Below are 25,443 nucleotides of genomic sequence, written 5' to 3'. Positions count from 1 at the left end.
GATAAGGTTTATTTATAAATAAATAAATAATTATAAATAAAAAAAATAGGTTAGTTAAATAATTATGTATTTAAATCCGTCCTCTCTCTGTAATGAGTATTTAATTTTTTATATATATTTAAATATATATAACAAGACAAAAACTATATATTTTATCTTTATTAAATAATCCTCGAGTTAAGTGGATCGTTAACACGACCGGCAATTAGCGACACCGAGGTCTCAGTATCGATTATAAAAAATATAAATGGACGATCTACGACGAACGGTATTGGGTCACGGGTACTTGGGTTATTATTTCCTGGAATATTAAAATGGTAGAAAATTAAATTCATTTTTTTTTTTTTTCGAGGAAATGAATGAACGAAGTTTAGTTGGAATGACGGAATTTCTCGAATGCTAAGTAAGGAATTAAAATGAATTGGTGGGAGAAGACGTGACTCAACCAGGATATTGACTGTTAAATTGTGCTGGTGATGGTGCTGGGAATTTTTATTACAATCCTGAGAAAATTAGACTCATGACTAATTGTGAGAAGTCGTATTACTAAAGAGCGTTAAATGTTTTTTTATTACCGTTTTTTTCGGTTAACGGAGATAAGGCTCGAGGTGATTTAAGCGACTGGCAGAGAGCTGGTGCGGCGGAAGTATTTGGGGTGAGGATTTTTTAAAAGTGCGAAGGGAGAGCTTTCGAATGAGTGGTCGCAAGGCCATGTTTGGATTTGAAATTTTTTGGAAATTCAAAATGTGATTTTTTTGAAAAAAGTGGATTTTTGAAAAATTGCCTGAATTTCGAGTTCGGTGAACAAAATCCTCTAGAATGAGTACCAACATGACTATTTTTGGATAAAAATATTTTTCAAAATAACAAAAAATCAAATTTTGAAAATTTATCAAAATTGAAAATCGCCGCGGAAAAGGGTCTTATGTTAGATACAGAGAGCTTGGAAATGAGTTCCCACGGTCGAATGAAAATTTTGAAAATAAAAAATAAAATTTTTCAAAAATTCAAAATTTTTCAAAAAATTCAAAATTTTTAAATTCTACACACAAAATGCTCTTAGATGAGTACCCACAACCTGTAGCAAATTCTTACCTGTAATCTTAGTCGCGTTGACCTCAGCCTCCGCGAAGTTCCTGATGTTGACCCCAATGCTCTGCTGAACATCTCTCGCGTAAATTCCTAGATCGGGACTCATCAGCGACAAATCAGCAGCCCTGGGCTCGAAGGCATCCTGGATCCCGAGCTTCTGCAGCCAACCTGTCAAGGTCACAAAACCCTTCAACATAAACGACGGGATCGTCGCCCTGACCCAGTTCGGGGTCAATGCCTGCCTCAGTTTCCTCAACTTGATTCCTCTCAAATCCCTCAGCAAATTATTCCCATCTGGGACCAAGATCATGATCGTGTACCTCGGGTCCTATAACAGACGAATTTTCAGACCCATTTCGCCCTCTTCTATCCTCTCACAAAACTTACGTCCAATGGAAATTCTAATCCGGCTGCGTGCAAACTTGGGAAATAACAAAATGGCAGCACTGTTGTGTAGGTCATTGTTGTGATTGTGACCAGTTCATTACCGTTGGTCAAAAAATTCAATTCTGTTTGTTTTTGGTCTTCGGTATCGAGACCATCAACTGGTTCTACGATTGGATTTGATCCTTTCCAGGGGTTTGATTCTTCCAGACCATGGAACCAAATATTTTCATCGAGATTTCGTCGTTTGCGGGTAGGATTTGAATTTGATGATATTTTGGGGGATTTTTGAGTTTTTGATAATGGAATTGAAATTTCTGATACTGGAATTGAAAATTCTGAGACTGGAATGGAAGATTCTGAAGTTGAAATTGAAGATTCTGATACTGGAATTGAAAATTCTGAGACTGGAATTGAAAATTGTGGAGTTGGAATTGAAGATTGTAGAGTTGGAATTGAAATTTCTGATACTGGAATGGAAAATTCTGAAGTTGGAATTGAAGATTCTGATACTGGAATTGAAAATTCTGAGACTGGAATTGAAAATTCTGAGACTGGAATTGAAGATTCTGAGACTGGAATTGAAAATTGTGGAGTTGGAATTGAAGATTGTAGAGTTGAAATTGAAATTTCTGATACTGGAATGGAAAATTCTGATGTTGGAATTAAAGATTCTGAGACTGGAATAGAAGATTCTGAAGTTGGAATTGAAGATTCTGAGACTGGAATGGAAGATTCTGAGACTGGAATTGAAAATTGTGGAGTTGGAATTGAAGATTGTGGAGTCGGAATTGAAATTTCTGATACTGGAATGGAAGATTCTGAAGTTGGAATTAAAGATTCTGATACTGGAATGGAAGATTCTGAAGTTGGAATTGAAGATTCTGAGACTGGAATGGAAGATTCTGAGACTGGAATTGAAACTTTTGAAGTTGAAATTGACCATTGTGATTGTGGAATTAAAACTATTCGGATTGGAATCAACTTTAAAGCTGGAAATTCTACTCTAAAAATTGAAAATTTTTGAATTGAAGATTGTAAATTTTGAATTGAAAAGTCTAATTCTTTATTTGAAGATTCTGAAGGTGGAATTGGAGTCATTAATACTCGAGTTGAATAATTTGGATTTATAATATCAAAATCTAATTTTAGAATTGAATAATTGAATTTTGGAATTCCAAAATCTGATATTGGAATCAAAGTTAGTGACTTTGGAACTAAAGATGATGAATTTAAAATTGAAAATTGTAATCTCAGAATTGAAGTATTTGACACTAGAATTGAATTTCCAGATTTAAGAATTGAAAATTGTGAAGTTAAAGTTGGAAATTTTAATTTAAAAATTGAAGTTTTCAATTCTTGAATTGACGAATTCGAATTTTTAACTAACAATTCAATTCCTTGAATTGCCGAATTCGAAGATGGAATTTCCGACACAAATAATTGAATTTCCGGATTTCGGGTTACAATTCTCACATCTAATCTTACAATCGTCAAATTTGAACTTAGAATTGAAAAATATGAAGTATTCCAATTATTTTCTTCAATATTTCGTCGTTTTCGACTTGAATTCAATTCTGCTGATATATTTCCCGCTTTCATCGATTCCATTCCTGAAATCCTCATCTCCGCCCCTCGACTTCCGGACTCTGGCCCTGAATTTCCTAAATTCGACTCCGTGGTATTAAAATTTTTCAATTCTTCCATTGTCTGATTGTTTATTGAACCCATCGATAAATTTCCCGCTGCATTCATCTGATTGGTCATTTGATCTGTTGTCATGCTCCCTAATAGTTCAATATCTGGACTAATTGTCGAGATGTTTTCCATAAGCGAACCAGCGTTAGAATTCATGGCGGCATCAGTACTCGAGATTGTTGAGTTCCCCGAAGTATTTATCGCAGACGGTTGAGTTGAAGACGAGGGTGGAGTTGGTGGTGAGGTGGGGATCGCACTCGGACTAGGGGTTGAGGGTGGGGTTGAACTCGGGGTCGGGGGTGGAGTTGAAGTCGGAAATGGAGATGGAATTGCAGTAGTTGTGTTATCTATTGTTGAATTTATTAAATCGAAGCCATAGAATCGTAATATGTCCTCGTAATCCGTACGTAGGGTAATATCATCTCGATTTAGAGTTAAACCGCCCAGAAAGGCATTTGCATTTAGATAACTCTGAAAGTTTATTACGAAATTAAATCAATACTCGAATTAACGGTACACTTGAGTTAGAAATTCAATTTGTAGTTTAATGACGCAGTTTAGAGGAAACTTTGTGGGAAACTTTTTTGTAGGGAATTTAATTTGCTACAAATTTGAATTCTTTTGTTTTTTTGGTATCTGAGGTATTTTAGCCAGAATTTTGAATTTTAGATCAAGGAAACTGAAAAATTGAATTTTTGGAAAATTTTTTCAAACTGAGTATTAAAAATTCATTTTTTAGGAAAACTATTAGAGTTATCGGAAAAATGAAAGAGATCTTTCTTGTAGAGAATTAAATTTGCTACAAATTTGAATCTGTTTATTTTTTTTGTATCTGTGATATTTTAGCCAGAATTTTGAATTTTAAATCAAAAAAACTGAAAAATTGAATTTTTGGAAAATTTTTTCAAACTGAGTATTAAAAATTCATTTTTCAGGAAAACTATTGGAGTTATCGGAAAAATGAAAAGAATCTTTTTTTTAGAAAATTAAATTTCCTACAAGATTGTTCCTTATCGTTTTTATTGTATCTGTGATATTTTAGCCAAAATTTTGAATTTTAGACCAAGGAAACTAAAATATTGAATTTTTGGAAAATTTTTTCAAACTGAGTATTAAAATTCTATTTTTGAGGAAAACTAATAGAGTTATCGGAAAAATTAAAGGGATCTTTTTTGTAGAGAATTAAAGTCGCTACAAATTTGAATTCGTTTATTTTTTTTGTAACTGTGATATTTTAGCCAGAATTTTGAATTTTAGATCAAAGAAACTAAAAAATTGAATTTTCGGAAAAATTTTTTCAAACTGAGTATTAAAAATTCATTTTTCAGGAAAACTATTAGAGTTATCGGAAAAATAATTGGAATCTTTTTTGTAGGAAATTAAATTTCCTACAAGATTGTTCCTCATCAATTTCATCGTATCTCTGATATTTAAGCCAGAATTTTCTTATTTAAATTAGACGTCTAGAAAATTTTCAAAAAATCAAATTTCCGGGAAATTTATTTTAAAAATTGATTTTCCATGAAAACTATCGAAGTTATCAAAAAAATCACAAGATAAATTTTTATAGAAAATTAAATTTCCTAAAAAGTTGTTCCTTATAAATTTCGTCATATCTCCCATTGTTAAGCAACAAATCAAAATTCAAACTCCAGTCTCTAGTATCTAGTTTCCCGCCAGATAAATTGCCCATTATAATATCAAAATATAAAAAAAAAACTCACCCTCAGCCTTCGATGGATATCCCGTAACCCGATCCTAGTAACCCTCCGGTCTTGAGGAAGACCCATTACACCCTGAATCTGGTGTCTTGTATTACCAGCAGCCGCTTCATACAAAGCGACCAAAACAAACGCGAGCCCCGTCGGAGAAAACGCAACATTTCCATCATTATGATTATAATTATCGTAAGAATTTAATAAATTAACTCCTAAATCGTTTATTACATCTGTCATTATGTTTACCGGAGTTTCCCGTACTCGCCATTCATTATATGGTTTACTTATAACTTTATTTGTTAATAATAATGACAATAGAGCGAAAATAAGTTGAGACATTTTTGTAAGAGATTCTAAGACAAGTTACAAGATACTAAAGACTTAAATTGTTGGATTGTTGGATTATAAAAGTTTAACAGGAGAAGGGTAAACAGACAAAGTATCAAGCGTAACAAAGTGTAAGTCTGTGAAAATCTATGTTATATAATTAAAATATATATATATATATATATATCATAGATTTGCTACCTATTCACACGCTTGAGATAGTTATTGTTTGAATAGAATGTAATTATTATTATTATTGTTATTATTATTATTATTATTATTATTATTATTATTATTATTATCATTAATTTTTATTGTTAATTATTATTATTATTATTAGTATTATTAATTTTTATTATTATTAATTATTATTATTATTATTATTATTATTATTATTATTATTATTATTATTATTATTATTATTATTATTATTATTATTATTATTATTATTATTGTTATTATTATTATCATTAATTGTTATTGTTAATTATTATTACTATTATTATTATTATTATTAATTTTTATTGTTAATTATTATTATAAATTTTTATTATTATTAATTATTATTATTATTATTATTATTATTATTATTATTATTATTATTATTATTATTATTATTATTATTATTATTATTATTATTATTGCTATTATTATTATCATTAATTTTTATTGTTAATTATTATTACTATTATTATTATTATTATTGGTATTGTGATTATTATTGTTATTATTATTATTATTATTAATTTTTATTATTATTATTATCATTATTAATTTTTATTATTTATTATTATTATTATTATTGCAGCGTAAATATTTAGTATAAGTGAAGTTAAATTTGAATAGCAATTAAAAATATGTTGGAGTTAAATGTATGAGTTTATATATATGTATAAAGTTTGTTAAGTAATCAAGGATCAGTGGAAAAAAGGACGAATGAGATTGCGTTCTTTGTTCATCTTGCGATACTGGCGATAAAATTCGCAGGCTAAAACGATCGCGCCGAGTAAATAACCTGAAAATAAATAATTGCTGAGCAATTATGAGAATAGAAATGGGTTCTGTTTGGTTGGGTGAGATAAGAGAGAACTGAGGGAGTGAGAGGTGAGATATCGATTGTAAGGTATTTTGAAGGAGAAAGTTTGGTGTATTGTGAAGTACGATAGTGGAATTTGAAGTTGTATATTATAAACAAGACGTTCGATGTATCGGTTTGAAATTCAGTAGGATAATGATGAAGAACGGAACTTCAATTCGAAGTGCAAAACTTCAGTTTGAAGTGCGAAATTTTGATTGGAAGTACAATAGTTCTATTTGAAGTACGATATTTCTATTTGAAGTACGATATCTCGATTTGAAGTTCAATTTTATAAAAATATAGCACAGAAGTTCGAATTGAAGCACGATACTTCAATTTGAAGTACGATACTTCAATTTGAGGTGAGATATTTATATTTGAAGCGCGGTCTCTCGGATTGAAGTTCAATATATGAAGATAAAGTACAGAACTTCGAATTAAAGTACGGTACTTCGATTTGAAGTTCGATATCTCATTTTGAAGGTCAACCCCATAGAGCACAGAACTTCAATTTTGAAGTACAATTTTTGTATTTGAAGTACGAACTCTAGATTTAAAATTAGATATTATAAAGATAAAGCGCAGAACTTTGAATTGAAGTATGATACTTCGACTTGAAGTTCGATATATCGATTTGAAGTACGATATTTCAATTGAAGTTCAATGTTAGAAAGATAAAGCACAAAACTTCAATTTAAAGTACGATTTGAAGTACAGTACATCAATTTGAAGTTCAGTTTTTTTAAAATGAAGTTCGATCTACCGATTTGAAGTACGACACATGAAATTGAAGTACGGTTTGAAGTACAGTACATCAATTTGAAGTTCAGTTTTTTAAAAATGAAGTTCGATTTACCGATTTGAAGTACGACACATGAAATTGAAGTACGAAAACCTCCGCTACAAATAGAATTAAAAATCTCCCAACTTACCAAGAAATAAAACGAAAAAAATTCCTTGCATGTCGTAAAAGTCAACCGTATGATTCGAAGTTTCCTGGCTCTCCATCATACTGTCATCCAGACATTCGTCTCTGGTAGGCATCCAGTTGTCACTCCACTCGGCAATCAGTCCAGCTTCATGCATTCTCTGCAATCTAACCACAAAATCACCGATCCCTCACAGCAGACCAGAGTCCAAAATCTATAAAAAAATCTTACTGGACATCAATAAGACCCAAATACGGGCTGTCAGCGGGTACTGCCATCGCGATAGGCTCCACTATTTCCAGCACATCAGTAGAAACAAGAAACAAACACTCTCCAGAATAAATATGATACGTCCGCTGGGAAGTCATCAGCGCAGTTGTCCAATCGATCAGCACATGCCCGCCATTTTTTACCATCTCCACATTGTCTTCGTAGCTGACAGTCTCGTGGTGTCTCGCATGCCCATCATATTCCGGCAGAAGACTCCGGTAGTTGATGAACTCATCGCTAGAACTTTCGCTCAGGATGTTTTCTAAGAAACTTCCAGTAGGAATACTCCAAGTAAACTCTTCCCGACGAGCCAGCAAAACGTCCACGGTATCAACCGGCGGTTCCATGCGCGGGAACGTCAAAAACGCGACCAGAGTTCCTGAATATGTTGCGACGATGATCATGACCACTAGCCACCAGGTTCCGACTATCAACCGGGCGCCATCTGTTGCCGGCAAGTGCATGCCTCCTTGCTGTAACAAAGCGCCGTAGATGTACCAGACGCACCTAGATAAAGATCCGAGCCCCGACATCTCCGTCGAATCTGGATCCCGAATCTGCTCGTCGGCTTTCCGGGGACTGAATGTATGAACTAAGTACAGAATCGGACCCACTAGGAGTATTGATGACGCCAGACACGCCCATGCCTAAAAAATCAAAATTTTGAATTTTCAAAAATTCAAATTTTTGGATTTTTCAAAAATTCAAATTTTTTGATTTTTGAATTTTTTTATGGATTCGTGGATCATTTAGGAAATTTCCTCTCGAACGAGTACCCACATGACTATATTATTTTCAAAAATTCATAACCTATTACACGACCCAAGTATTTAAATAAAAATCAGACTTTACTTCATTGGAGAACGGGGTAGTGAACAAAAGTGTCCTGGTCATCGGTTTGGGTTTCGGAGACAAGAGACCGTAGCTCTGAGTCGCTATAAATTTTGTGAATTTAATCGACCGGTCGTTCGTGTACATTTTGGTCGCGTAGGAACAAGCGGCCATCAAGACATTGCGGTTGCGCACAAGTTCCGTCACAGCCGCGGGCACTTTTTCTGCCGCTGACATCACGGATTTTTTTGGATCCTTAAATAAAATCGTGCAGATTTTAGATCTTGAGAATATTTTTCAAAATTTTTTTGTGGAAAAAAAAATTCTTACATTTTTTACTGCCATTAGTGCAGGTGGCGCTTCGATCGCGACGTATTCGATTGTAAAGTTAAGATTCCTAGATAATTCATTGATGATATTCACGACCAATCCGTCCCAGTGCCGCTTGGAATTGAAATTTGAATCGATTTCGGTCACTTCGAAGTGCCAAGGCGGGTTCTGTTGACAAAATGGCCGGCGTTAGTCATCAAAATGACGGATGGGGTCTGAGTCTTCTTATTCTCACGTGATAAATAGCGACTGGAAGTGTTTTCCCCAAGAATCCATAGATGGCGTGGGGGAAAATGTAACTTTTGGACTCGTACCCAGGGTCGGGGGTCCAGGCGCCGGCTTGTTGTAACTCGTGATTCTGGAGATCGGTCGCTCGGCCGACTTTATTGCCCCAAGTAATAGCGGAGCTAAGAATCCAACGCAGGCAGCTGTTGCACGTGCTACCGCGTCCCGTTGATTTTGAATCGTTGTAGAGTTCGTTCTGAAAATAAATTTCTTTATTTTCAGAAACTGAGCTCAGATTGTAATAGAGTACCAAATTTCCTCTAGAATGAGTACCCACATCGATATGTTCCAATCAAAAATTATCAATTTGGAAAAATATTGAAAACTCAAATTTTTCAAATTTTCTTTTTTAACGGAAATTTTACTAGATTCTTATGATTCACAAAATTTCCGCTAGAATGAGTACCCACATCGATATATTTCGATCACAAATGATCAATTTAGAAAAATATTGAAAATTCAAATTTTTCAAATTTTCTTTTTTAACGGAAATTTTACTAGATTCTTGTGATACATAAAATTTCCGCTAGAATGAGTACCCACATCGATATGTTCCGATCAAAAATTATCAATTTGGAAAAATATTGAAAACTCAAATTTTTCAAATTTTCTTTTTTAACGGAAATTTTACTAGATTCTTATGATTCACAAAATTTCCGCTAGAATGAGTACCCACATCGATATATTTCGATCACAAACAATCAATTTGGAAAAATATTAAAAATTCAAAATTTTCTAATTTCAAAAACGAACCTTACAGTCTAGTAATTTATCAAATATCTTCTGGAACGAGTACCCACATCGATATGTTTTGGTCACAAATTACAAATTTCGAAATTCAAAATTTCCAAAAATTACGATTTTCAAAAACTGAGCCTAGATTCTTATAACCCATGACATTTCCTCTGGAACGAGTACCCACAAGCCCACATCCCGACCCTAAATTTCCAAACTACCAAAAATATCTCCGATTAAGTTCCCAACTTACCCTCATATATGTAATAATATTCCGACTCCTGACGAACTTATTGACCCCACTGGCTTCAAACTCTTCTTCAGTGATGCTCTCGTACAGTTTAATCTCCTGGGCAAGAACTTTTTCCAACGCGACCCCCAGTGACCCGACCAGTTCCCGAGCATGACAGATCGCGCCAGCGCGACAATCCTTTAAATTCCTTTTCGTAAAATTATACAGGAAAGCAAGATTTTCACCTTCCTCAAGATAGTCCACAAAAACAGAGACATTTCCTCTCGCGTCCGGCATATCCGGTACCACAAACAACCACTGGGCCTTCGGATGCAGGAGTCGCGCCGCCCTGGCCTAAAATTTCCCTAAATTTCTTTCCAATTTCCGAATTAATAAAAAAAAAAAAACTTACCGTCTCAATAAACAATGGAACGATTTTGTAACCAACAATCACCAAAAAATGTTGATCTATAGGCCGCGGCTTGTGATATTTAGATAAAAGATCTCTGATATGACGTCTAGTGAGTACTTCAGACCTCCCGCGGCTCAATGAGGCCAATGTATGAGAGGCTAGACCTAATTTAGAGTCCGGAAGCTCATCAGAAAACGCTTCGATCACTTTCCCGATAATTTTCCCTAGTGTAATTACCAACTCATCAATACATTTTTAACGTTAATTTGAATCTATTTACCATAAGCGTCATCGTGAATAAAATTGACCCGGTTCCAATCTAGTCCACGGCTCATACGTAAGTCGTAAAATATCTGAGGTAATTCTTCACCGACGTCTATCAGCGGAATGCTTATTCCTTCATCAGCGGGTATTCTCGGACAGTCTCTGTCTTAATTATAAATAATGATAATTATAATTATTTTTTACGATCCAAGTAATTTATCCATGGGATAGATCACAAATTTCCCCGTAAAATGAATACCAACATCGATATATTTGGAATAATTGTCTCTGAGGTTGGTATTGAGGTGACGGTTGCTAGGGAAAAGCAATGGTTGCTAGGGACGTTGCTAGGGAGCTGATTGACGTGTAGAGGTGGTTGCTATGAAGATTTTAGAGAATGGGAGAGTAATAGTGGTCTGATACGGTTGCTAAGGGCGTTGCTAGGGATCTAAGATGGTTGCTAAGGAAAGTCAACGGTTGCTAAGGAGATTAAAGACAATTGTTATGAATATTGTGAAGAGTGGGGACTTATTAGTGATTTGTCACGGTTACTAGGGGCGTTGCTAGGGATCTGAGATGGTTGCTAAGGAAAGTCAACGGTTGCTAGGGAGATGATTGACGTGTAGAGGTGGTTGCTATGAAGATTTTAGAGAATGGGAGGGTAGTAGTGATCTGACACAGTTGCTAGGGGCCTTGCTAAGGATCTGAGACGGTTGCTAAGGAGTGGGGGCGTTGCTATGATTTTGAAATATCGAAACCATTACTAGGAATCTAAAATTAAAATCCCTGTAACTTCGGTTCTAATTATCGGATTGTAACAAAAAAAAATTCATTTTAAAGCTGAAGAAATAAACTTTCAGAAAATTTTGCTCTGCTAAACGAAAAAATTAATTCTTACAACCCCTACAAGGCATTTGATAAAAATTTTGCTTTTTCGGACTAATTTCACTATTTTTGGATTCGTTACCGCCAAAAAAAATACCGAAGAAATTTTTTTAAAGTAAATATTGCTTTTTACGTAAAACTAGATACTTCAATCGTGAAAAAAAAGTTGGTTCAATTACAATCCGACTAATTGCACTTACCTCAAGTTGCCGTGGTTTGAATTAAATGAACTCTGACAAAGAAAAAAGTTGAATTAAAATTACCTGTGATTGCTAAATGCACGAGTTTTTGAGCTCGAGCTCGTTTGAATAAATCCCAAGTCGTTTCGCACGTGGCTACAGACAATAAAATAGTGTAGTCTGTATAAAAAAGAAAAAGAAAAAAAGGGAAACTATCAAATGAAATTGAATTTTTTTGTAATTATAATTTAAAGAAAAAGAAAAAAGAAAAACGGTTTTATGAAGTCTTTGTTCTGTAATTACCTCGTGCCAGATTTGTTCCAGTATCTTGAGATAAATGAATAGATAACCCGCTGATATTCATACGCTCACGTGCTATTTTAGTTACAGCACTAGTGAATGACGCTACACTCTTTTCAAAGGCCTCACTCGTCGGCATTTTCGTTTCTTTAATTAACACTTTCCTTTCGTAGAATAATTTCTCTATGACAATAACTGATGGAAATTTATTTGTTTTTTTTTTATAATAATACAGAGAATGGAAAAATTAGAAAATTGGGTAATATGGTCACCAGGCCATGGGGTCAAATGGTCATTATGATCAAGGGGTAAGATGGTCGCCATAAGGAAGGGGTGAAATCATCACTAAAAACAAGGGGTAAAATAATCATCATGACATGGGATCAAATGGTCATCATTATGAAGGGGTAAAATGGTCACCATAGGAAAGGAGTGAAATTGATACTAAAAACAAGAGGTAAAATGATCACCACAAGGAAGGGGTGAAATTTTCACTAAAAATAAGGGGTAAAATGATCACTAAAAACAAGGGGTAAAATGATCATCATGACATTGGGTCAAATGGTGATCATTGTGAAGGGGGAAACATGGTCGCCATAAGGAAGGGGTGAAATCATCACTAAAAACATGGAGTAAAATGGTCACCATAAGTAAGGGGTAAAATCATCACTAAAAACATGGAGTAAAATGGTCACCATAAGTAAGGGGTAAAATCATCACTAAAAACATGGGGTAAAATGATCATCATGACATGGGGTCAAATGGTCACTATAATGAAGGGGTAAGATGGTCACCATAAGGAAGGGGTAAAATGATCACCATAAGAATGAAGTGAAATGATCACCATAAGGAAGGGGTAAAATGATCACTAAAAACAAGGGGTAAAATGATCACCATAGGGAAGGGGTCAAATAGTCATTGTAAACAAGGGGTAAGATGGTCACCGTAAGGAAGGGGTAAAAAAAAAATGATCACTAAAAACATGGGGTCAAATGGTCATTAAAATGAAGGGGTAAAATGGTCACCATAAAGAAGGGGTGAAATTTTGACTAAAAATAAGAGAGAAAATGCTCACCAGGACATGGGGTAAAATGTTTACTATGATAAAGGGGTAAAATGATCACCACGAGGAAGGGGTGAAATTGTCACTAAAAATAAGGGGTAAAATGATCACCAGGACATGGGGTCAAATGGTCATTATTATGAAGGGGTAAAATGATCACCACAGGGAAAAGGTGAAATTTTTACTAAAAACAAGGGGTAAAATGATCACCACAAGGAAGAGATGAAATTGTCACTAAAAATAAGGGGTAAAATGATCACCAGGACATGGGGTCAAATGGTCATTATTATGAAGGGGTAAAATGATCACCACAGGGAAAAGGTGAAACTGTCACTAAAAATAAGGGGTAAAATAATCACCATAGGGAGGGGGTGAAATTTTTACTAAAACCAAGAGGTAAAATGATCACCACAAGGAAGGGGTGAAATTTTCACTAAAAATAAGGGGTAAAATGATCACTAAAAACAAGGGGTAAAATTATCACCATAGGAAGGGGTAAAATTGTTACTAAAAACAAGGGGTAAAATAAGAACAAGGAGAAATATAGTCACTATTTGTCAAAGGGTAGAATGATCATGTATGTGAGTGAGGGAAGTAAAATAATAATAAATAAAAATATATATAATTACTCATAGTTGCATTAGCAATCATTAAAGATGGAAAATCGTTAAGACTTTTAACAATTTTGATAAAAAAAATAAAATTAATTATTGTCGCTATTTTCATGATAAAAATTAATATTTGTTTTTGTATGAGACTAAGGAAGTCTAGAAAACAACTGATAGAATCGATGCAACAACCAAGTGATAAAATCGATGGGTGGCTATTTGTGATTAATGAAAATTTTAATAAGTTATTGCGGAATCAATATGTAATTGCACTAAGCGAATTATTGAGTAGATTGATTGATAAATACTTTATGGTAATAGATTTTCAATTTTCGAATTTAGTATGAGGAGAAATTTCTTGTAAAGCAAACCGTAAATAAATATATATTTCTGCTCACGTTTTCTAGGATTTCATGCCTCGGTGCATTTTTACTGAGATTTTGATAAGAAAAAGAGCTCAATAAATTAAATCATCAATTTTTAAATCAATTCTAAATCCCGGTTGAAACTTTCGACCATTTCCATACTGAATTATTTTTTTTTACGTTCATAGAAGTCAATTGTCAGGAAAAAAATTTTCCAGGAATTTTCAATGATTTCAAGTCATAATTTTATGATCCGATACAATTTTTGAAAACTCAATTATTCAAAATCTCATTTTTTAATCATTCATTTGTAAACTTCGATAATTTTACCAAAAAAAATATAAAATAAAATAAAAACTCACCATCAGAAGATTCGAAATTTAATAATTTAAAAATTCCCGCCATCGTAGAAATTCGATTTTTATAAAAATCCAATACTCACTAATTTTTAACACAAAAACTCTTAATTTAACACTTATTAACACTTCTAATCACTTGTTAAATCCGCTAATTACTCATCAGCATCAACAACACAAATTTAAATCCAAAAATAATTTTTTTACAAAAGTCTAACCTTAAAAAAAAATTCAAAAATTTTAAAACGTCAGTTTCAATTAACCGACAATTAATCACTTGCACCATCACTCATTATTTAACACATCCACAAAATATTAATTAATTATTACGTTAAAAAATTAAAATCTTCAATTATTTTATCACTTTCACTTTTTATCTCCACCTGTCACTTTTGAATTTTAAATTTCAAATTAATTAACTTAATAATTAAGAATTTTAATAAATAATTAAAGTAATTAACTAAAATTATACACTGAGTTGTAATTTTATTTCTCCTGAGCTCTAGCGTCTGCTGAGAATTCAAACTTTCAGCTCCTAGCGCCCCCTCCCTTGCGCGGCCGCCATTTTACCAGCGGCGGGAAAAATCAAAAATTCAAATCTTCAAATGGTAAAACAGACAAAGTTCTATAGTTTCTTACAAAATATATGACAATATACATTTGGTATTCGTATACTATATATTTATACCTATATATATATATATATTTATAAATATATGTGATATTTATTCTCCATCATTTTGTAAAGAAAAACACAAAAGTATAAATAAATAAATAAAATAAATAAAAAACAGAACTAAATAAATAATCACCGTAATTAATAATTAATAATTAATAATAATTAATGAGTATTTGATTAATTACTCAAATAAACGTAAACAAAAGTTACAATAATCGTGTTTTGTTAAAAAAAGTGACAAAAATCAAAATTTTATAAAAAAGTAAAAATAAGAAGTTGATTAATTTTTATCAATTTTTTGCTTCAGTTAAAATTAACTAATTAATTAGTTATCTAATTAACGTAAGTGACATTTCATTAATAATTTTTTTTATTACATAATTATTATAATTTATTAATAAAAAAAAACAAAAATTACTACGCATTTTTTAAATAAAATTAGAACAAAGATAAATATATATAAATATATATGTATTTGTATATATATATATTTATGTGTATGATTAATATTTAAAAATAGAATTAATTTAATTCATTCAATTTTTTTAAATAAATAAAAAAAAGTCATAACCTTATTTTTGATATTTTTTTTTTTACAGAAGTACGCGGAAATTAAAATTGTAAATTAATTAATTAATTGATTAACAGATCGATTAATTAATTGGGAGGAGTTGAATACGAATAAATATATAAAAATTATAAATATTATAATAACATAAATCTATGAACGGAAAAGCTACGGAAGACCCTGGAGAAGATTTGACTTCCAGGTAATTATAAAATTATTTTTTTTATTCATTAATTTAGTTGTTAATTTGACTGATTAATAATGATGATTAATTATAATGACAATGATTTAATTATTTTAGGGTAGGAGCTGAAAGTCCTTGTAGTGACATGAAGCGTGCGGCAGCTAAAAAATTAATAGAACGTTATTTTTATCAATTGACTGATGGCTGTGGTAATTTACAATGCGACAATCTTTATTGTGCCTCCAGTGGCAAGGTAACTATCATTTTTATTATTTTTTAAACTCAAGTATTCAAAAGTTAGGCGCAGGAGGAGAGCGAAGTCGGTGGTAAAATTTTCTAGAAAAAGGTTGGGGTAAAACTGAGTGTCGGAGTAGACTACAGACAAAATTTCATGAAGTTTGAGTACCCACATGCCGATGTTTCAAAAAAAAATTTTTTGATTAACGGGGTATTAAATTCGATTAAACGCAATTAATCATAATTAATTAAAAATATTCTTTACTTTGATACCCACTAGTTAAAAATTATTGACAAGTCAGGGAAATATCGAGCAGTAATTAGATTAATACTCATCATTAACCAGATTAATCATGATTAATCCACAATATTTACCACATTAATGGAAATTAATTGAAAATTTTTAGAAATTGAGACCAGTTGTCTGATTAACTCACATTATAAACCAGATTAATCATGATTAATCTGCAATATTCCCTACATTAATGCTCATTAATGAAAATTAATTAGCAATTTCAATAAATTTAGACCAGTCATTTTATTAATTCACACTATTAACTAGATTAATCATGATTAATCCACAATATTTACTACATTAATGATAATTAATCGAAAATTTTTAGAAATTGAGACGTCATCTGATTAACTCACATTATTAACTAGATAAATCATGATTAATCCGCAATATTCACTACATTAATGCTCATTAATTCAAATTAATTGTCAATTTCCATAAATTTAGACCAGTAATTTAATTAATTCACACTATTAACTAAATTAATCATGATTAATCCACAATATTCTCTACATTAATACTCATTAATTCAAATTAATTGGCAATTTCCATAAATTTAGACCAGTCATTTAATTAATTCACACTATTAACTAGATTAATCATGATTAATCCACAATATTTATTACATTAATGATAATTAATTGAAAAGTTTTAGAAATTGAGACGTCATTTGATTAACTCACATTATGAACTAGATTAATCATAATTAATCCGCAATATTCACTACATCAATGCTCATTAATTCAAATTAATTGTCAATTTCCATAAATTTAGACCATTAATTCAATTAATTCACACTATTAACTAGATTAATCATGATTAATCGCCAGTTAATCATGATTAATCAGCAGTTTATTTAAATCTAGGCCAGTCATCTGATTAATGCACTAGATTAATCATGATTAATCTACAATAGTCGTCACATTAACACAATTAATGATGATTAATCAACAATTAACAATATTCTAGCTCATTTATAGAAATCTTTTCTAAAGAACTAGAGTAAATTGTCAGTTAATAAGTTAATTTGATAAAATTAAGACTTAAAAAAGTTGTAAAATTATCAAATTAATTGATTAATTGTATAAATAAATTCTACAGGTGACAAATTTGACGCCAAATCAAGCGGCAGCACAAGCAATACAATTATTTTCACAAGAAGCTCGTCTATGCGACGGTACACAGCCAAATAAAATACCTCGTACTGCATCAACTATTAACAATAATAATAACAATAATAATAGTAATCACAATAGTAATAGTAACTGTAATAGTAAGAGCAATAGTAAGAGTAATTCGACCACAACAGCAACAATAGCAACAGGAACGGGAACGTCATTAAGTGGATCTGGACCGGCATCTTTGGCTAAAAGTTTGCCCAATAAAATAATGAATCCGTCGTCGTCTGTCGAAGGTAATAAATATTTTTTTAAAGGGGGAAGTTGGTCTGAAAGACAGAAAAAAAAGGGGATATTTTTGTGATTTTTTTCGAGTACTTTCTTTATTAAAATTTTGAAAATTTGAGGCATGATTAATAGGGTGGGAAAATCCGCTTTTTTTGAATTTTCATTATTAATACCAAAAATATTTTTCCTTGTACACGGAAAAAACAGAATATTAAAAATTTATATATAATAGTAAAAAGTGAATTCTGTTATCAATAATTAGTACTATTATGACTAAATGCAAAGTAGTTTACTAATTTTTGTAGATTCCTAAAAACTACCATCAATTATTTCAAAAAGTAAGTAAATATTATTTACAATATACATAAATCTAATAAGTGGTAAATAATAAAATGAAAAATTAGTATACTAGATCTTTATATATTAATATGTACGTTTACTAATTTTTCAGTTCCTAATTTTTTTTATTTTTCTATGTTTATTTAAATAGTAATAACTGTAGATAGCAATTTATCGATTATTTTTTATATTAATTTTAATATACGAAATTACAAATTTTGCTCTTTCCATATGTATCAAATTTTAATATGAAGAAGAGCTATTTTGTAATATATATAATGATTCTGGTTTGATATTAGTATCGAATATACTAATTTTAAGTCCAAAATAAACTATAAACTATTAAAATTTTGAGCATCATTTTTTTCCGTGTACAAAAAAAAAATTTTTCGGAAAAAAAAAGTTTAGGTCGATATCTCAGGCTCGCCAAATCCCGCTAAAGTTAAAAGTTGTTCAAAATTTTTTTCCAACTTTTTTTTTTGGAAATTTAATTCTCTACAAAAAAAGTCTTATAATAAAATTACGTAAAGTTGATAGTTACTGAGATAACTGCAATTTTGTTATAAAAAATATAATTTTTCAAGATATCAATTTTTCGGGGTAAAATATGAATTTTATCGTATAAATTTCATGGAAAATCAAATTTCTTACAAAATTGGCCTTCTGGTAAAAACTTGAAATTTATAGTTATTCAGAAACTGGCAGTTTTATGTTTAGATATTCACGTTTTTCGTTATTTTGTGAGTATCAACTTTGAATAAATTTTTATTAGGTCTGTTTTGTAGAAAATTGGATTTCCTATTAAATTTTTATGATAAAATTTATTTTTTACCCTGAAAAATTTATAATATCTTGAAAAATTATATTTTTTATAACAAAATTGTAATCATCTCAGTAACTATCAACTTTACGTAATTTTATTATAAGACTTTTTTTGTAGAGAATTAAATTTCCAAAAAAATAAGTTGGAAAAAAAATTTTAAACTTCTAAATTTACCGGGATTTGGCGAGCCTAAGATATCGACCTAAAATTTTTTTTTTGTACAACGAAAAATATTTTTGGAATTAATAATAAAAATTTTTGACAAAGCGAATTTTCGGCCCACCCTAATGATTAAGCGACATTTCAAAAACATTCTCCTAAATTTTCATAAAAAAAAAAAAAAAAATAAGCCAGTGGTAGTGGGGAGAGACGAGTGACCTCAAAAAAAAGTCTCCATTTTTTTACTTCCGGTAAAGCAGTCATGAGTTATCCTGCCTACGGCATTGCGACTTTTTTTAAAGTGACTCGTCTCTCCCCACTGCCATTGGCTCATTTTTCAATATTTTTTTTTGAAAATTTACCAGAATATTCTTGGATTGATGCTTAATGATGTCACAAATTTTGATAATTTTAAAAACGAAGGAACTCGTAAAAAAAAATTACAAAAGTTTCCTCTTTTTTTTGTATCTCAGACCAGCTCACCCCCTTAATGATTCGATTAATTACTGATTAATGGTAATTAATATTTAAGATCCTGTACCAATGTCCTATTCCCAAGAAAACCTTTTTAATAAATTTGTAAATTTAAATAATAATGATGATGATGATGATCAAGTTTTGAAAGACGACAGGTCGAAATTGCAAAAATTGAAAATGAGGAAAAGTTCAAATTGTTCAAAGTGCGGGAAAAAAATCGGGGACTTGGAAAAAAGTGGGGGTAGTGATGATGATGATGATGAGGATGATGATGATGATGATGAGGAGGAGGAGGATGATGAGGAAGAGGAGGAAGACAGTGAGGAAAGTGACAGCGATGTGTCGGAAAAGTCGTCGAAGTTGATTTCGAACGAGAGTTTTAATCGGATACTGAAAAACTGCAAAGTCAAGATTCCGATGAAGGGGAGGGGGAAGAATGGGACCGAGAAGAGTGGGAGGGAGAAGGATAAGGCCGGAAGAGGGAAGGGTGGGGGTGGGAGGGGTAGAGGAAGAAGGAGGGGAAGGAAGAGGAGGAAAAATAGTGGGAGGAAGGGTGGGGGTAAGAGGATGAAGAGGGAGGAGACGGAGGGGGAAGAAGAGGAAGGGGGAGAGGGGGAAGTGGGGAAAAGAGATCCGGTTATTGAGCTGATGGTACTCGCGTTGTACTTAAGATATTTGGAGTCGAAGAAATATAATTGAGAAAAAATTACTGGAAATTTTTTTGGATCCATAGAAAAATTCCCTAGACACCTTGGAGTCACGACTGAAAGTTCCGAAAAAATTCCCTAGATATTTTAGTCTCTAAAAATCACTAGCTCAAGATTTAGAAAAATAATTTCAAGATTTGAAGAAAGAAAATTTCTTGAAAAATAAAAAAATTCCCTAGATATTGAAAAAATTCCTAGTCCATAAATTTTTTAATTTTTACACTTTTTTTTTTAAAGATTTACTTGAATAAATTTATTTCTTATTGACTACTGACTAATTATTTAATTTTTTTTTTGTAATTAATAATAATTGAATTTTCAGGAAAACAGATACCATATTTAACAGAAACAAAATTATTGGATATAATCGAACGGTGTAAATCAGAGGGATCGTATTCACTGTTGATAAGAACGCTGGGTGAAGTATTTTCGTCGACAGAAGCCCTGAGTCGAAGTTTTCAAAAAATTGAAAAAAATGATTCGCCGTTGGCTGCACTATTAGATCGTGCACCGGAGTCACTGTTGCGGCAGCCTGGTGATTTAAGTAAGGAAGCGGTCAGATCATTGCAGGGTGAAGATAAAGATATCGATAGTAGTGATCCATCACCAACATTACCGAGTATCGATGATACAACTGTCGATTTAGATGCAGTAAGACGTTCATTTGCTGCTTTATGGACATTACCTGGTAAATTTCTTATTTTTTATTTAAAAAATCGATATATCGAAATATTAATTCGATATATCGAAGTATTAATTCAATTTATCGAAGTATTAACTCGATATGTCAAAGTATCAATTCGATATATCGAAGTATTAATTCGATATATTGAAGTATCAATTCGATATATCGAAGTATCAATTCGATATATCGAAGTATCAATTCGATATATCGAAGTAATAACTCAATATATCAAAATATTAGTTTGATATATCGAAGTGTTAATTCGATATATCGATATTAATTTTTTATATATCGAAATCAAAGTTAAATTCAAGTTATAGTTCGATATATTGAACTCAATATTAAATATATCGAAGTTAATATTCGACATATACATTTTAATATTCGATATATCGAAGTTCGAGTTTTATGCATCATAGCTAAAGTTCGATGTGTCGAAGTTAGAGTTTGATATATCGAATTTATACATCGATAGATCGAACTCTAATTTCGATAGATCGAATTATACAATAATATATTGAAATCAAAATTCGAGGTATCGAAGTTAGAGTTTGATATATCGAAGTTGATATTCGATATATAGAATCAAAGATCGATATATCGAACTCTAATTTCGATAGATCGAATTATACAATAATATATTGAAATCAAAATTCGAGGTATCGAAGTTAGAGTTTGATATATCGAAGTTGATATTCGATATATAGAATCAAAGATCGATATATCGAACTCTAATTTCGATAGATCAAATTACACAATAAAATATCAAAATCAAAATTCGATATATCGAAGTAAAACTAATATATCGAAGTCTAAGTTCAATATATCGATTTATAAATTCGATATATCGAAATAACATTTCGATAGATCGAATTATAAAATAAAATATCAAAATCGAAATTCTTTATACCGAAGTAAAACTTGTATATCGAAGTCTAAGTTCGATATATCGACTATAAATTCGATATATCGAAATAACATTTCGATATATCGAATTAATAATTTTTTATACAAAAAAAAATTAATAAAAATAAAAATATTTAAACAGGTGAAGAATTTGAATCAGCTCTAGTCAACGCATTAGTAACACTAGCAGACAAAATCGAAATCGATTTACGCGTACTGAGAATAATGCCCGCCGATTCAACAGACACTCTTCTCAACGTCTTTCTAATCGTCTTCGAGATTCCAGTCCTCGGTTCCTCCGAGTACCTCGAGTACGCTTTCCACATGCTGTGCAAGGCCGTCAGCTGTCTCCCCGTCGCAGCCCAAGCGAAACTCGCCCGTGTGTGGGCGCGCCACTGCAAGACGCGTCTGATGAACCTTCTCCAAGCGCTGCAGCAGCTGATAACCGTCAAAGTAATCGGGGGCACCTTCACACGCGACTACTTCATCCAAAACGCCGACTCGATAACAGCGCCGACTAAGGTCATGAAAATAGTCTACTACGCCAGCATGTTGGCCGGGGAACTCGATCCCCCCAGTTCCCTCGACGACGATTATTCGAGTTCATCAACGAACCCCACAACCGATAACGACAAACCCTTCGCGAGCTCGCGAATCGTCTCGCTCTCTGGTTTGTCCGCCGGTTCTTCGACCACCAACACCAGTCCTGTGGAAAAAGATCCACTGGCAGTCGAATTGGGAATCTCAGTACTGGACGCACGCACGCCCTTTATAAACTTCACTGATTTTTATAACGAACTGCTGAGCGATACCGTCGAGATGGACAAAGACTTCGCGTTCTACAAAAGCGATCCACCAAAACAATTTAGCTTTATGAATTATGCTTTTATTCTCACGCCGGCGACGAAAACACTCGGCCTGTATTACGACAATAGGATAAGAATGTACAGTGAGAGAAGGCTGAGCTTCTTTCAAAATTTTGTTGGACAGCCTACGAATCCATACTTGAGACTTAAGGTCCGACGTGATTACATAATTGATGACGCACTAGTCGAATTAGAAATGATAGCAACTGATAACCCGACGGACCTAAAGAAGCAACTGGTCGTGGAGTTCGAGGGCGAGCAGGGTGTCGACGAGGGCGGGGTCTCAAAAGAATTTTTCCAGCTGGTGGTCGAGGAGATCTTCAACCCGGACTACGGAATGTTCACTACTCAAGAAGAGACTCAGACCACGTGGTTCAACCCCACCTCCTTCGAGAGCGACGCCCAGTTCACGCTAATCGGAGTCGTTCTTGGGCTGGCGATCTACAATAACGTGATCCTCGACGTACGCTTCCCTATGATCGTGTACCGGAAGCTTTTGGGACGCAGAGGCTGCTTCGCTGACCTCAAGGACTGGAGTCCGACTCTCTATCGCACTCTCACTGAGATGCTAGAGTATACTGGTGACGACATGCCCGACACATTCATGCAAACATTCAGAGTTGGTTACAAGTAAGTCCCCTGCCCTCTCTACACGTCCTTCTAATTTTTCATGGCCCAATTACCCCCTTCCCTTTTTAACTGGTCCATTTTTTCTCCCTCTACTCATCTTTGCATTTTTCTAAGGCCCAATTTCCCCCTTCCTTTTTTATCTGGCCCATTTTTTCTCCTACTCATCCTTGCATTTTTCTAAGGCCCAATTACCCCTTTCCCTTTTCATCTGGCCCATTTTTTCTCCCCCTTCTCATTCTTGCATTTTTCTAAGGCCCAACTACCCCCTTCCCTTTTTATCTGGCCCATTTTTTCTGCCCCTACTCATTCTTGCATTTTTCTAAGGCCCAATTACCCCCTTCCCTTTTTAACTGGCCCATTTTCTCCCCTACTCATTCTTAAATTTTTCTAAGGCCCAATTACCCCCTTCCCTTTTTAACTGGCCCATTTTCTCCCCTACTCATTCTTAAATTTTTCTAAGGCCCAATTACCCCCTACCCCTTTATCTGGCCCATTTTTCTCCCTCTACCCATCCTGGCATTTTTTGAATTTTTCTAAGGCCCAACTGCCCCTTGCCTTTTTATCTGGCCCATTTTTCTCCCCTACTCATTCTTGAATTTTTCTAAGGCCCAATTAACCCCTACCCCTTTATCTGGCCCATTTTTCTCCATTTACCCATGCTTGCATTTTTCTAAGGCCCAATTACCCCCTTCCTTTCATCTCCGGCCCATTTCCTCTTTTTTCAACCACTTTCAGTAGGGTCCAGGTTGCAATTAAGGCCCCGATTTCCCTTCCACTACTAGGGCCCAATTACTCCTCCCTTTTATACCTGTCCCATTTCACCCCCTCCTTACTTCCCCTCCCACTTTTTCCAAGGCCCAATTGCCTTCTGGCCCATTTCTACCCCTCCTTATTACCCAATTGGGCCCAAAATATTTTTTTTAAACCCGCGAAATTTAAAATTTTCAAAAAATTTAAATTTCCCGCCGATGAAAAAATTGAATTTTTTGATATTTTAAGTACCGGAAGTGATTTATAAATAAAATTTTGTGTACAGGGACGTCTTTGGATCAGTTCTGTACCACGAATTGTGTGAAAACGGCGACGAAATTTACGTCAATCAAGACAACAAGCGCGAGTTTGTTGACTTGTACGCAGACTTTCTGCTGAACCGCTCAGTGGCGCGACAATTCAAAGCATTTCGTCACGGATTTCAAATGGTAACCGATGAGAGTCCTCTGGGACTTCTATTCCGGCCGGAGGAGATCGAACAGCTGGTGTGCGGATCAAAAGTTTTTGATTTCGCGGAACTCGAGGCCTCGACGGAGTACGACGGCTACACGGTAGACAGCGAGGCGATTAAGAATTTCTGGAGGGTCGCCCACTCTCTGCCGCTAGAGAGTCAGAGGAGGTTGTTACAGTTCACCACCGGAAGCGATCGAGTCCCTGTCGGAGGACTCTCGAGGTTAAAAATGGTCATCTCGCGCCATGGACCTGATTCTGATAGGTAAGAATTTTTAAAAATTCATAACTTCCGTTCTAATTATCCGGGAGGGATGAAAAAAATTTTCCCTTAAAGCTGAAAGTGCCCTCTTTGAAAAAGTTCATGGCAACTTTTTTCTAGAAAAATTCCCTAGAAAGTTAAGGGACATAAAAGACGGAAAGAACGTGCGGGAGTAGAAAAATTTAAAAAGAAACTTAAAAATTTTGATTTTATTGTTTAGATTACCGATTGCACACACTTGCTTCAATACCCTGTTATTACCGGACTACTCGACGATGGAAAAACTGCAAGATCGATTGTTGAAGGCGATAAATTACTCAAAAGGATTTGGAATGTTATGAAAATATTATTATTTCTTTATTAATTATAAAATTAAGTTTTATCTGAATTTTAATTTTCTTTTTTCGATCACACGAATAATTAATTAGTTTATTTCATTATTGAATATTTTTTTCAATGCCATTGTTTAAAAATAAATAAAAAAATTTAATTAAAAAAATTAATTTTTTTGAATTTTTTACGTTCGATATATCGAAATTTTCGATTCGAGATATCGATATATCGAATGACTATCCTTTATTTACGAAGAAATTCAAGTATCGATTTTTTAGTTCGAGATATCGAATTTGTGATTTCGAGATATCGAATTTGTGACTTC

The 25,443-nt window shown here is 33.0% G+C and overlaps 3 protein-coding genes across 3 annotated transcripts; 1 reads left to right on the top strand and 2 right to left on the bottom strand.

Annotated features, from left to right (window-relative positions):
- Positions 1-62: 62 nt before the first annotated feature.
- LOC130671812 (mucin-2) lies at positions 63-5,337 on the bottom strand. The gene is made up of 4 exons (XM_057475904.1): positions 4,899-5,337; positions 1,480-3,645; positions 1,096-1,420; positions 63-301 (listed from the first exon to the last, which is right to left on the bottom strand). Exons 1-4 carry the CDS (start codon positions 5,229-5,231, stop codon positions 162-164), a joined length of 2,964 nt encoding a protein of 987 aa, XP_057331887.1. The 5' UTR covers positions 5,232-5,337; the 3' UTR covers positions 63-161.
- Positions 5,338-6,084: 747 nt separating this feature from the next.
- LOC130664641 (ionotropic receptor 93a-like) lies at positions 6,085-13,738 on the bottom strand. The gene is made up of 12 exons (XM_057464655.1): positions 13,642-13,738; positions 11,953-12,144; positions 11,734-11,829; positions 10,602-10,751; positions 10,322-10,545; positions 9,931-10,263; positions 8,893-9,138; positions 8,658-8,825; positions 8,349-8,582; positions 7,458-8,143; positions 7,230-7,393; positions 6,085-6,234 (listed from the first exon to the last, which is right to left on the bottom strand). The coding sequence occupies exons 1-12, from the start codon at positions 13,736-13,738 to the stop codon at positions 6,137-6,139; spliced, it is 2,688 nt and encodes an 895-aa protein (XP_057320638.1). The 3' UTR covers positions 6,085-6,136.
- A 1,488-nt stretch (positions 13,739-15,226) lies between these two features.
- LOC130667866 (ubiquitin-protein ligase E3A) lies at positions 15,227-25,284 on the top strand. Its single transcript, XM_057469748.1, has 8 exons — positions 15,227-15,362; positions 15,620-15,790; positions 15,890-16,025; positions 17,406-17,718; positions 20,538-20,903; positions 21,949-23,302; positions 24,339-24,788; positions 25,006-25,284. The coding sequence occupies exons 2-8, from the start codon at positions 15,744-15,746 to the stop codon at positions 25,124-25,126; spliced, it is 2,787 nt and encodes a 928-aa protein (XP_057325731.1). The 5' UTR covers positions 15,227-15,362; positions 15,620-15,743; the 3' UTR covers positions 25,127-25,284.
- The last annotated feature ends 159 nt before the right edge of the window (positions 25,285-25,443 follow it).

Source organism: Microplitis mediator, chromosome 1 (genome assembly GCF_029852145.1).
Source record: "Microplitis mediator isolate UGA2020A chromosome 1, iyMicMedi2.1, whole genome shotgun sequence".
Taxonomy (NCBI): domain Eukaryota; kingdom Metazoa; phylum Arthropoda; class Insecta; order Hymenoptera; family Braconidae; genus Microplitis; species Microplitis mediator.
This window is presented reverse-complemented; position numbering and strand designations above follow the sequence as displayed.